The 13,227-nt window shown below is 44.9% G+C and overlaps 1 protein-coding gene across 2 annotated transcripts; it reads right to left on the bottom strand.

The window, feature by feature from the left end:
* Positions 1 to 874: 874 nt before the first annotated feature.
* cunh10orf71 (chromosome unknown C10orf71 homolog) lies at positions 875 to 11,704 on the bottom strand. Of its 2 annotated transcripts, XM_069658646.1 has the most exons (2): positions 2,818 to 11,704; positions 2,433 to 2,504 (listed from the first exon to the last, which is right to left on the bottom strand). In XM_069658646.1, exons 1-2 carry the CDS (start codon positions 11,701 to 11,703, stop codon positions 2,496 to 2,498), a joined length of 8,895 nt encoding a protein of 2,964 aa, XP_069514747.1. In that variant the 5' UTR covers position 11,704; the 3' UTR covers positions 2,433 to 2,495. The 2 variants fall into 2 exon arrangements, with proteins under 2 accessions (XP_069514746.1, XP_069514747.1); XM_069658645.1 differs by having other exon boundaries at positions 875 to 11,704.
* Between the last annotated feature and the right edge of the window lie 1,523 nt (positions 11,705 to 13,227).

Genomic DNA, 13,227 nt, shown 5'->3' with positions numbered 1-13,227 from the left:
TGTGTGAGCTCTGTTTTTTTTATTTGCATGCATATGTTCATGCACTTATGTTGATGTACGTGTGTGTGTGCAGGGACCTCTCCCTGTCTGGCTGCTGGACAGAGTGGCATAGGCTTGTCTCTGGCTGTGGTTGTCAGACTGTCCCAGTGGTATGAAGCCTGCTGCTTTATTGGGCAGGCTAAACTGCTGAGGCAGGGCTTCTGCTGGCGCTTTGAGCTCTGCCAAAGCCAAATGGAATTACACAACAGGTTTAACCCTTCAGGTCGTATGTAGGATTCTCTTGAAAAGTATGGAGAGAGAGCAAAATGCACTGGCTGGGTTGATAAGGTGTATTTTTCTTACCATGACAAATTCTTTTGTTTTGAAAAGATGGTAATTGTGTTGTAGTTTGTTGTGTTTTAATAGGCATGTGTTAAAGTGCAAAAATGATTGTTCTGACTGTGGAGAAACAAGTCCTCTTATCTACATTCTACTTGGGGTTCCCCCTCAAGCTTTCCTTTACATAAGTCCCAAGTTCAAGTCTTTGCTCCAGTGGAGGAATCGCTCTCCTCTGCCCTACAGTGGTCAAAGCAGGTTACTGCTTCTCAGGGGATCAACAATACTTGATGAATACTTTAATACTTCATTAACCTTTGGAGAAAATGCAGGCATTCTCACTCAGCTGTGTAAATTTAATCTGAGTTTGTGAATCAAGGCAAATTGAAGAAAAGTCATTTCCCCCCTGTGTTATTTCCATCCTTTGATCCCATAGGCACAGTGGGCAAAGATTTTAGCATTTGATTGACTCATACAGGAATAAAATGAGACATGCGCACAAATTCCATAAACAAATGTTAATTTCTCAATATTGTGTTTATGAACACGCTCAGTAAATTGTTATTTGGCTCTCACAGTAACACTTTGTAATTGTCTTATGCACTCATTAAAAGACTTCTTTTATAGTCAGTCAGACCCAGGGTACATCTCAAAAGTCAGAACAGGATGCCAGCGGCGTTAACGTTTTATTGTTATTACAGCCTTTCATAGAGAAATGAAATCAACTTGTAGCAGCAATGTTTCATATTTCCTTTTTGTTTATTTATAACTTTTACAAGGTGATTATTGAAAGACAAAAGTCATTGTGCTGAGAAATTATTAGGTGTCATGATTTGTGTTTTCACTGCCTGAATAAGTCGATGCCACACTACTCTGCTTCACAGCAACACAGAAACAAACTTAAAAACAGCAATAATCCCATCACCATGTTTTCACTTTGACCCAGTGGTTCAATACACAAACTATGCTTTCCACTATCTGTAGATCTTTGATTGGTACTGTGGGTTTAACAGTATTTCATGCATCACAAAATGCCAAAAGTAGAATTTTTCCAACAAGAGTAAAATAATGAAGACTAAAGCAGGCCTGTCAGTCTTCATAGTAATATTTTTTACGAAACAGTATTTACTGTTCATTTCTGATAACAGACATCTAGGTTTAGAAGGCAACGGGAAACATCATACTGTATACACAAGAAAAAATATTAGCTAAGCACATTCAAAAGTCAAATGGAATGGTGACTTCTCTGTAACACAATAAATAGCTCAAAAATCAACAGCAGCAATTGAACAGCAGGCACTTTTTAATCTACAAACCAAACAACTTAAAATACTGCAGATAATAATCCATTCATACTGTGCTTTTTTGGTATTTTCATTTTGTCAAATACTCTATCTCACTACTTGTCCTCTTTACATTATCAGCCTTTTTTTTGAGGCACAGTAAGTGTACCAGTCTTTGTTCTCACCAGTCAGACACCTCCATAAAGTCCTCTAGTTCACTTATGGTTATTATTTCTCGGGGCTGACATCGTGAGTGGGCTGAGTTATCATTTTCACAAACTGAGCTTCCTGCAAGCTGGCTGTTTGTGTCGCACTCTGGGAACGACTCATATGGGCCGTGTGTGTTGTAAACTGTGTTATATGTTTTGCCTGAATCATTAACCGTGTCCATGTACGGAGTCTTCTCCGGGCTGTAGCGATGCCCTTCAGAGTTCTGTCCACTTTCAGGGGCTGGATATCCGTAGCTTTGGGTCTCTCTAACAGGCTGTTCATTCTGGTGGGGTGTCACAGGGGCTGATGACCCATGGTGGGGAGCGGAGTTGTTTTTTGCAGGTTGGTAGCCTTGGGGATAAGGGTAGCCTTCATACAGCACAACAGGCTTGCCAGATGGAGAGGCCTGGGAGAGGGGCTGTTGCTGTGGCTTAACCTGCATTTGGCTTTCAAGCTGAGGCTGTAGGTATGTTTGCTGTGGCTTTGGCTGGGGTCGGGTGGCGCTCTGTGCAGACTCGCGCACATTCAGCTGGACATACTTTCCCGTCTCTGGGTCAAAGAAAGTCTTTGTTTTTACTTGAACCGGCACGTCCACTACGAAATACTGACCGGATCCGAGGTCTTGCAGCACCTTACGCTGGGTCAGTGGGTAGGACTGGGGATAGCTTGACTCTACATGGTACTGTGTCACTGGAGCTGGATGGTTGGCATGATGGAGAGTGGGAGAAGAGGGAACATGAGCAACTGTCTTAGGAGCAACAGAGAGGGAAGCAGGGCCAGTAGCGTGAGTCGAGACAACAGGAAGGGAAATGGGGGCAGTAGCATGAGGGGAGGCAACTGGGAGGGAGATAGGACCAGTGGCATGAGGGGAAGCATGAAAGGAGCTATGAGAAGAATGGTGCTCTGTGTGGAAAGAAGGCAAGCTTGACCCCAATGTGCGAGCATGAGCAAGGGAGACAGGTGGGGAAAAATGAGGGGAAGCCACAGCATGGCGGTTTGAGGAGCATACCTCAGTGGAGGAGGAGGGACGATTGCTGGAGATATCTTGAAGAGGTCTCTCAACTCCAGCAGGGATGTCGGCTCCAGCTTTGGTCAACTCCTTGTTAATTCTACGAGAAGTCAACCGTTTCGCCCTGCGCAAGGCTTTCTCACTCTTTGGAGGAACAACTGGAGGCTTCCCCAAAGAACGGGACACATCGCTGCTGAAGCTACATGCTGATTCTGGCCTCTCGTCGTAGTACAGGCCTCGTAGCTCTGACAGGTCTGCTGCACTGGTGGCAAAACTCTCTACATCCTCTGACATGTTGCTGATGATGGAGCGGGAGTCATCTTCATCCAGAGCGAGGCTCCTCCTGGAGTAAGGCCTGTGTTGTGTGAGAGGGGCTGAGTAATCCAGTGTTGAAGATGCTGGTTGGAAAGTCGAGAATTCTTTGATCGCAGCAAGTCTGTTTAACCCAGTGTCAGGATGGACAGGAGTTCCAGCACTCCGTCTCATTGTTTCTTGCTCCTCCTCTCCTCTCTCTGACCCCCTCTCCATGGGGGAACCCACTCGGAAATCCTCTCCAAAGTTCTTATGGAAGCGTGGTTTTACTGACTTGGTGAAAGAGGAACCTCTGAAGGTGTTATCCTTCACCCTGAACATTAAGGGCTTGGCTCCCAAAGCAGGAGAGGAGGTGTTGGAGCGGGGAAGAGATGGAGCTGGAGATGCAGGGGCATGTGGCCTATAAGACCTAGTGTGGGATCCTGAGTCCTCAGTTGATTCCAGCCCTGATGGATTGTTTCTTTGTTGGGGAGGTAAAGGCGAGCCTAGTTGTCTTTCTCTTGGTTTCCGCTCATTGTCTGTTGAGGTGATGGCATAGTACTGGAGAGCTTCCATCCTCTGTGCCACTTTGTCACTTTCTCTTTCCTCTTTTTGAGCTAGTATCCGTTCTTGTGCCGCTCTCTTCTCCTCTTTGAGTGCTGCTTGGCGCTCCTCAAGGGCTCTGGCCTCTTTTTTCTGCCTTCCTCCCCTCTGCTCTTCAATATGCTGCTCCACTTTCCTTTGCTCCTTGATTCTTTCCTTCTCTGAAATTTGTGCAGCTTTCTCCTGCTCTCTCCAATTTCTCTTCTTTTCCTCCTCAATATCAGAGAGTATCATCTCCTCAATCTGTTTAGCCCGCCTTTGCTCCTCAATCAAGGCAGCTCTCCTCTTCTGTTCCTCTTGTGCAGCTCTCCGCTGCTGCTCCTCTTGTGCAGCTCTCCTCTTCTGTTCCTCTTGTGCAGCTATCCTCTGCTGCTCCTCTTGTGCAGCTTTCCTCTGCTGCTCCTCTTGTGCAGCTCTCCTCTGCTTTTCCTCTTGTGCAGCACTCTGCTGCTCCTCTTGTACAGCTCTCCTCTGCTGCTCCTCTTGTACAGCTTTCCTCTGCTGCTCCTCTTGTTCCAGTATCCTCTGCTGCTCCTCTTTTGCAGCTCTCCTCTGCTTGTCCTCTTGTGCAGCTCTCCTTAGCTCCTTCTCTTGAGCAGCTCTCCTCTGCTGCTCTTCTAGTGCAGCTCTCCTCTGCTTCTCCTCCTGTGCAGCTTGTCTCTGTCGCTCCTTTTCTGCTGCTCTCCTCTGCTCTTCCTCCTGTGCAGCTCTCCTCAGCTGCTCTTCTTGTTCTGCTCTTTCCTCCTTTTGCTGTTTTGCCCTCCTCCCCTCCTCATTCTCTTTTATTCGCTCTTCTGCCTCTCTTAATTTCCTCTTCTCCTCAATTTCTTTCACTCTCTTTTGTTCTTCTCTTTGCTTTGCTCTCATCTCCTCCTCTTTTCGAGCAGCTCTCTCTTTATCTTGTCTTTCTTTCTCTGCTTTTTTCTCTGCTTCTCTCTGTTTTTCCCGCCTCTCCTTGATTTTCTGAGCTATGGCCTCCCGCTCTCTTGCTCTCCTCTCCTCTTCTCTCTGAGCGGCTCTTCTCTCCTCTTCAGCCAGAGAAGCTCTGCTCTCCTCAATGATGTGTTTTATTTTCGAATCTTCTGTTCTTTTCTTCTCTTCTGTCCTAGTGTGTTCTTCCCCCAGCAGTTTTGCTCTGTTTTGTGGTTTTGCTTTGCTGTCTTCATGTCCAGTTGCAAGTCTTTCTTGTCTCAGTTTTTCTGACCTCTCCGCCCCAGCAAGGACTTTTTCGATTTTCTCAACTTTCCTCAAAGTTGTTGCGTTTTCCTCTATGTTGTTAACTTGCCCCGAAGTGGCTTTTCGATGGAAGTTATTATCCAAATATGGTATTCTTTCAGCTGTTGAAGCAGATTCTTTACGTCTTTCATTTGGATTGGTGTTATCGTGTGGCTTTACTTGTTGTGAAAGAGAAGTATTTCTAGGCCTATTGAGTGCAGAAGATGAAGTTGGTGGTTGCAAGGGAGTATTGTTCGACTGATGAACACTCTGGTCTACTTGACGAGCTCTTTGGGTATTATTTACTTGTTCTTCTATTCCCTCGTTCTTTAGATGAGTTGGTGACTTGTTTCTTTCTTTGATATGTTGTGCATGTTTTACCTGAGAGTCTGAAACACCTTCACTGGCTTTTGCATCTAGAAGCGTTCTCTCTGGTCTTTCTTTGTCACCTAGTTTAAACATCCCTGTCCTTTGGTGTTCCTTCTCTCTAATGGGAAATGCCAAGGGTTTGGGTTCTGTGTTCACTTTGGAGCCGGCCTCTGTTTTATTTGGCAAAGTTTTCTCTTTCACGGAAAGTTCTTGAGGGTCAGCAGTGAACACTGGGCGTCTGCTATGTCGAGATTGTATGAGTGGAAAGAATCCTTCCTTTTTATTAGGTGGGAATTCCTGAATTGTGTTTTCCCGGTCTTCTGAAACAATGACTTTTAACCTGGCATAATCTGCGAGTGCTGATATCTCAGGTATCGTGGATGCCCTAGGTTTTGGTGTTGGTTTAACGTCAGGTTTTTCTTTAACGGTACTCTCCCTTGTTGGGTTAGAATTTCTTGGGCTATGTCTTTCTTTTGATGACAAACTGGACTTGTTCTCTAAGTGCTGTTTTCTGACATGAATACCCTGACCTGCCTCTGGCTTCTCATTTTTTGTGCCTTGTCTCTCTGTGGGACCATCAGTCTGTTTTGAGGCCAGGTTATCCTCCTCTTTCCTTTTCAAGTTTTCTTCTTGAACGCTTACTGACCTTGAATTCACTGTTTTACTTTGATCCAACACAAGGACTTCATTAGTTCCTGCATTGTTTGATTCTTTGCTAAAAACTCCCTTGTTGGAACGTAATCCTGGAAGTTCCCTTCCCGAAACAGCATCTGACGTTTCTCCCACATTTGCTCTACTGTGTGATTTATGATTTGTTTCAGAGAGCCCGTGCACTTGAAAGTAGTCTTCCTCTGTTTGTTGTACTTTTGATTCCACCACTGAATTCATACTTATATTTAATCTTTCAGGATTTCCATTTTCAGCTTGAATATTTTGACTGGTTGCGTTTATGCTCTCCGGCTGACTGCTGTTTTTCAGTGAATCAGACAATTTTCTCACACTGGACAACACCCTTTGTACTTCTAAATTCTGACTGCTTGTTTCAGGAAGGTCTTTGGTTCTGTCTTCGTTGTTTAGAGTGTGTAATTTTCCTTCAACCACTGATGACGCAAGTTGTTGATGTCGATTAGCTTCAACTACATCTGAAGGGACTGCTGTGACATGTTTTTCTGCCGTTCTCAGGTTGTCCTCAGTTGCCACTGGCAAAACTCTGATAGCAATGCTGTCTATATGCACACTATCATCCACTTGACTATTTTTTACCTGTCTGTTTTCATTCTTAGTTAAAGTGTTGGGTGGACTAGTTTTGTTGGGTGGCTTTGGTGGTGTTGAATTCTTTTCCTCCAGTAGGGCGGCGCTCTTGCCATCTGTGTCCCTGCATTTGGTTGGATTGATGACGGTTGTGATATCGTCTTTCAATGAAGGCTGAACGTCTGGTTTAATCAAAGTTTCAGCAGCAGCTTTGTTTGAAGCGGTGGTGTGGTTGATTCCCTCGTTCACCACGTTGGACCTGAAGTTCTCATTGGTATGTGCGCTTTGCCTTCTGTGTGGAGTTTTCTCTTGAGTACTACTCTTTACTTCATCTGTACTTATGCTCTTTGTTGGGTTTTCTATTGTTTTATTTGTGTTGGCTTTAGCTTCTCCTTCTAGTGTGTCTTGTTTGTAAGGAAGGGTTTGAGTTTCAGCCAGTGATTTATTTTTAGCAGGTACACTGACAGTGGAAGGCAAACCTTTTTCAGCCACTACTTCTTGGAGTTGTGTTTCCCTTTGGGGTCTTGTATCCGTGTTGGAACTCTCCTGCCGGACATCAGTCTTTAACACAGAGACATTCTTGGACACATTGTTCTGACTTGTCTCTTCAGTAAAAGCTTCTTGCACTTTTTCAGTATGAATATTCATACCAACTTCAGTTGGATCATCCTTCACTGTAGTATGAGTGTTCTGTACAACTCTGTCCTTAGTCTCTACGCTGCTAACTTCCTTTGAAGATTCATTTCCTTTTCTTTCTGAGCTCGGATGACATTTATCTTTGTCTGAATTTCTGCTCTCTTCCTTTTTTGCATTCAGTTGTTCTTGAGTGCTGTCATTCACCTGACTATTGCTTACAGGTGGCTGTCTTTCTCGTACAATTACCATTATTCCTGTGATCTGCAAGCTGTCATCAGCCTCACTGGTCTTGCTCTGACCGAAGGCAAAGTTAAGTGTAGGTGCCGAGTCCTCAACAACTGGCTCATGTTTACTCTCAGCCTCTTCTGTCGTTGTAGGTTTGGAACTTTTGACTTGGACCAGATGTGTAGCAGCTTTGTCCTTGTTGACATCGTCAGTGTCCACAGCACAACTGTCTTTAAGTCCATCTGTCTGTTTTCCAGAACTTTCTCCATGATTTGATTCACGTTTCCCTTGCTTGTTCTTGGGTGCCTGCTCTTTACTCTGCATTGGTGACTGAATTCCAGATTGATTGTCTCTCTTTTGATGTTCAACCAAACCATCACCTGTGCTCATGGGATAACTTCCTGTCTGTTGTGGTTCTTTTGCTGGTTTTGGCACATTGTCATGCGTTGGTTCTTTGGGAACCTTCTGTGAATGATCTACTAACTGAGTGGTTTTTGCTGCAGACTTCATCGGTATCTTTGCAGAGGTGGAAGGTGAAACAGACTTCTTTTGATGTTCAACCAAACCATCACCTGTGCTCATGGGATAACTTCCTGTCTGTTGTGGTTCTGTTGGTGGTTTTGGCACACTGTTGTGCGTTGGTTCTTTGGGAACCTTCTGTGAATGATCTACTAACTGACTGGTTGTTGCTGCAGACTTCATCTGTATCTTTGTAGAGCTGGAAGGTGAAACAGACTTGACCTGTTCAATCTGTATTCCTGAAGGCTCCATCTGGTTCTTTGGTGCAATATTAGTTGATATTGTGCTGTCAGGCTTTTTAGGAACTTCCTGTGATAGAGGCCTCTGTCGTACATTCGTACTCTGACTGCCTCCTAATTGCTTGGTGGAAGATTTGGATATAAATCCATCTCGAATAGCAGAAATCTCTTTTTCAGCATGAGCTTTAATCTTTGAGGTCAGAATCTCCTGCTTGGTCTGAGCTTTCTCTTTATGGGACAGTCCTCTGTGAGGGGTAGAATGCTTGTCTTTACCTGGACCTACACTGTGCTCACTGGGCCTGGGTTTTCTTTCTGGGGGGACCGGTATCACAGAATCAGAATCTTTTTTCAGTGAAACATCAGATTGTATATGAGGATCACATTTTTCCAACTTTTCCACTCTGTCTTCCTTCACTCTTTCAGTAACAGTGCCACTGTTTGCTCTATGTTCCACATTGGTGGGTATAAAGTTACCACTGGATAATTTGAACTCTTTGGATGACTCACTGTAAATATACTGACTTTCTGTCACGTCACTGGATTTTAAGCTGATTTCTTCTTTATGTTCTGTGGTAACTGTTGCCAACTTGATTGTAGGACTATGTTTGTCTTTTGATTTGTCATCATTCTTTGTGTCAGATTTATCAAGAGATGGTGTTTCATTGGCATCGCTTGAAGAAACATTTCCTGTAGCTGACAGTTTATTTCTGATTGATGGTGTCGTATCAATAAAACCATATTTCTCTCTCAGACGCGTATACTCATGAACCCCACTATTAGCTTGATCTGTACTTTGGCTGCAAGCATCGGCCAAGTCTTCACATGGTTGTTGCATTTTAGTTGCCTGGTCCTGATCTTTGTTCTCTTCATTTTTATTAGTATTTACCCTAACAGGAACATCTCTCTTAATTTCACCGTCTGTCGTGAGACCTGTATTTCTGACTTTGTGTTTTTGCTCTCCTCTCATTTTCTCCTTTATTTTAGCCAATTCTGCTTTAGCTTTAGCCAGCTCTGTCTTCACTTGTTCAACTTTATCTCGCTCACTTTTGACGTGCTGTGTGACAGTTAGTTTTGGTACAGGTTTAGCTGACCATTCCGGCATACTCAGTATTTTTAGATCTGTACTAGTTTGTTTAACTTTGGTTTGTTCTGAATTTGCCTCCTTTCTCTCTTTAACTTTATCCTCTTTGTTTTTTGTTGCTGTAGGTTTCACTTCATTTACACGAGCTGCTTGAACTGTTTCTTTCTCAACAACCTTAGGCTTCTCTTGTTCTGCTTTGGCTTGCTCTTTTATTCGCTGTAGTTCTGCTTGCTCTGCTTTTCTTCGCTCTGCTTCAGCCTGTTCTGCTTTAACCTTTTCGAGTCTGATTTGTTCTGCCTCCACCCACTCTCTTTCAACTTGTTCTGCTTTTACCTTTTCTTCCTCGAGTTGCTCTGCTTTGATCCTTTCTTTTCTGGCCTGTTCAGTTTTAGATTGCTTTATTCTTGTCAGTGCCGCCTGCTCAGTCTCTGCCAGTTCTGTTTTTACTTCTTTAAACCTCTCTGCTTTAACTTGTTCTACCATGACCTGCTCATCCTGCTTCCCTTTTATGTGCTTTGCTTCTGCTTCCTCTGTGATAGTACTTGGCTCTAATGTTACCCTCTGTACAATGGTTTGCTCTGCGTGTGTCTGTTCCTCTCTCAGGTCGTCCTCTTTAACATGTTCTGCTCTGGCCTGGTTTACTATCTCGTGCTCTGATAGTTGTGCTGAGGCCTCTTCTGCTTTGACTTTCTCTGAACCAGTCTGCCCTGCTAAATTTAACCTAGCCGACTCCACTTCGGGCGGCTGCTCTTGAGCCCAGCGCTGTGCCTTTGCCAGCTCTGCTTGGGCGTGTTGTGCTTTTATGCATTCTGCCACGGCCTGTTCAGACTTGACCTCATCAGGCTTTCTATCTTTTGCTCGATTTTCCATTGTGAGGTCAGACGACTTGTCAGGGTTATTTTTCTGCGTATTATTTTCAAACTGTGGTTTAGCCTCTATTGGTTGTTGACTTTGCATTTCATATCCGTTTGGAATTGGCGTATATTGCTTTCTCTGACCTGGTTCTTGCGTGAAGAGAGTTTTGTCTTTGTTGGAATAATGGCTGTGTTGGTATCTGTATTCCTGATCATATCTTTTAAAAGTCTGTGACGTATAATCGTCTTTCATTTCAGTGTCCTTGTTGTGTCTACTTTGCTTTTGAAGCACATATTTGTCCTCAAATGCCTCAGGTGGCTGTAGTCCATAATATGCTGGATTTTCTTCAGTGGCGTTACTAAATGGAGCGGGTGGTGCAAGTTGGTTTGAAATGTAAGGATTGACCAATTCGTCCTTTTTATACGAGGCTCCAGCACCATTTGTTGGCATTTGCAGATCTTCTCTTCTGCATCTGTCGCTTGGCAAACGTAGCTCCTCCTGCGTCACGGCCGCTCTTTGGTACGCCTGTGGATGTTGGTCTTTTTCCATTAAAGCAGTTATCTCTTGTTTCCATGGAGAGAGAGCCGCATTTAGACTGCGAGTTTTTGTGTCTTGGCTGTTTGTCTGTCTCCACCTATCCTGTGAGGACACATTACTGTAATCGTAATTGTTGTCTTTGAACTGCTGATATCTATCCACGTTTGGGAATTCCCATCTTGCAGTTTCATTAAAATGTTGCTCAGTGTTCGCCTTACTTGGTAAAAATTCTCTGTTTTGATAATTGTCTGCATTTAGCTTTGGCATTTCTGTAGCTGTGTAAGACGGGTGAAGCCTGTACGTATCTCCTCCCAGAGCTTCGACATTATCCGTCATGCTTTGCTTATAGGGAGTAAATGACGACAAGTCTTCATGGAGATTCTGTCCATTAGCCAGCTGATTGGTAGTGTAATTTTCAGGTATGAAGCCAGTGAACCCAGAGTGATGAACCATCTCACCTTGCATCTGAGCTGTCTGGTAGTCACTTGAACTGTACTCTGAATAAGGGCCTGTATGTGCTGTTGCAGGTTCAGGATGATGTGTTTCATGATACGGGTTTACATATTGGTGTGAGGCAGCATTTGTCCAGCTTGATTCCTCTACCTGAGGATATTGAACATCTGCATCTGTAAAATCCGGCATATCTATCACAGTATCTCTCGGCTCCTGTATAAAGGGCTGTTTGTTTTTCTCCGGTGTCTCCAGGCCTTTAAATTTGGTAGGACTGTAGGTGCTTTTTACTCTTTTCCTGTTGTCTTTGAGATTGAAGAGGAGGCTCGTGGCTCTGGATTTGTAGCTGGACATTCGGATATCAGGAGTGGCTCCCCTGCTCTCAGCTCTAACTGGAGGATGTTCTACAGGTTGAGGTGAAACTGCGAACTGCCGGGCCTCTGATGTCTCTGCTTCCTGATGTGCAGTGACTGAAGGAGTGAGCAGCTGGCTGATGTTAAAGGGAGTTGTACTTGTGTTACTGCTGACAACATTTGGAGCCGTTGTTTGTGCACTGTTTCCAAAGGAAATTGGATTATCATTGCTGTAAAGTGCTCCTTGCTGATTCGCTGTCATCCCTTCTGTGATATTGTGTTCTGTCATCATTTTGATTTTTTGCTGGAGGGCTCTGACGGAGCTGATGGTGTCCTGGACACGTCGAGACATCTCGATGGTAGGCGATGCAGTCGACGGGCGTTGAGATGTGAGCCTGTTTGCTCCCAGGCTTTGTGTTCGCTTTCTGTGTGGGTAATAACCTGCCAACTCTGAATCACAGCGTTTCTCCACTGATGGAGCTTTCTGTAGCATTGTGGATGTTGAGGTGGAGCGTGGATGAGTGGAAGGAACCACAGGCGCCATGTTATTCTTTGGGTGTCTCATACCTCTCTCCTGAAACCTATAAGGATAGTGTGATTGGGCTTCCAGTGAAAGCTCCTTGTACATCGGTGTTTCATACCATTTAGGGAACTCTGGGTAGTGCATAAACCCTGAGACTTCTCCTTGCTGGAAGGGGAACCTGTTATGATTCCTCCATACCTTGAAAGGACTAAACTCACTGTGTATAAAGAAGTTAGAGTTGCAGTTGACCTGTGCGGTCATGCTGTGTTTACTGTGGGAAGATCTCATAAAAGCGGATCCAGAATTCATGTGAGTCGCTTCTGCTACTTCAGAGGAGTAGAAGTTGGTGTCTCTGGATGCGAACGGGCCGGCTGAGGGGAAATGACCACTGTTAAAGTTTTCCTGGTATGATGTAGAGAACTCAGAAAGTTCCCTTTGTATACTCATCAGAGCAGATTTGTCCCAGCTTGTGTCATCATTCCACTCTCTGAGTTTGTTATCCATCCCCGCTCCATCCCTGTGTCCCTCGGAGTTAAAAGCTCTGATGAGCGAGGAAACTCTGGACCGGCTTCTGCGTTGCTGCGAGCTCACCTCTGTGGCTCCATTGCTGAGGAAGGACAGCTGTTCTCCTCTTAAAGCTTCCTCCTGTTGAGAGGTTTCCACAAAGGAGTGCTGGAATGTGGCAGAAACTCTCCCCTGTGTCCTTTCCCCATAATCCTCCCAATGTGGATCTCTTTGGATCTCAGCCCCATACATTCCTCCATGGATCCAGTCCTGTTCATACTGCTGCATCCTGAGGCTGAAGCTCTCATGTGCAGCTCTCTTAAGTTCCTCCCTCTCTCGGTCTCTGTCCTGACCACTCTGGCTAAAGGCCAGCTGTCTGTCTCTCTGGGTGCAGGGTGAAGATGCACCGAGGTCTGAGTCATTATAAACGGCCTCATCTCCAATGCAGAGACTCCTGAATGCTCGATCTGTCAGATTGCTGACCTCACGGTCGGTCTCATCAAGGAAGGACCCAGCACTGGAGGTGTCACTGTAGCCTCCATCGCTGTGCTTTCGGTGCCCGCCACTCTTTCGGCCCGAGCGGCGCTTCTCAACTGAAGTCATGATTGCTAACGAAGAGCTCTGTCCTCAGCTGTCCAGTCATTCATGCAAACTCTGACCGCAAAATTATACACTCCTCCTGCTGCTGGAGCTGCAGGACCCAGAGTATGGGGCCCCAAGTCATGAATTTGTGAAGCCAGTAGCTCCTAAGGCATGGTG

This window comes from Semicossyphus pulcher, unplaced genomic scaffold (assembly GCF_022749685.1).
Source record: "Semicossyphus pulcher isolate SPU_LCO1_2020_fin unplaced genomic scaffold, fSemPul1.0.p SCAF_12, whole genome shotgun sequence".
Classification (NCBI taxonomy): domain Eukaryota; kingdom Metazoa; phylum Chordata; class Actinopteri; order Labriformes; family Labridae; genus Semicossyphus; species Semicossyphus pulcher.
This window is presented reverse-complemented; position numbering and strand designations above follow the sequence as displayed.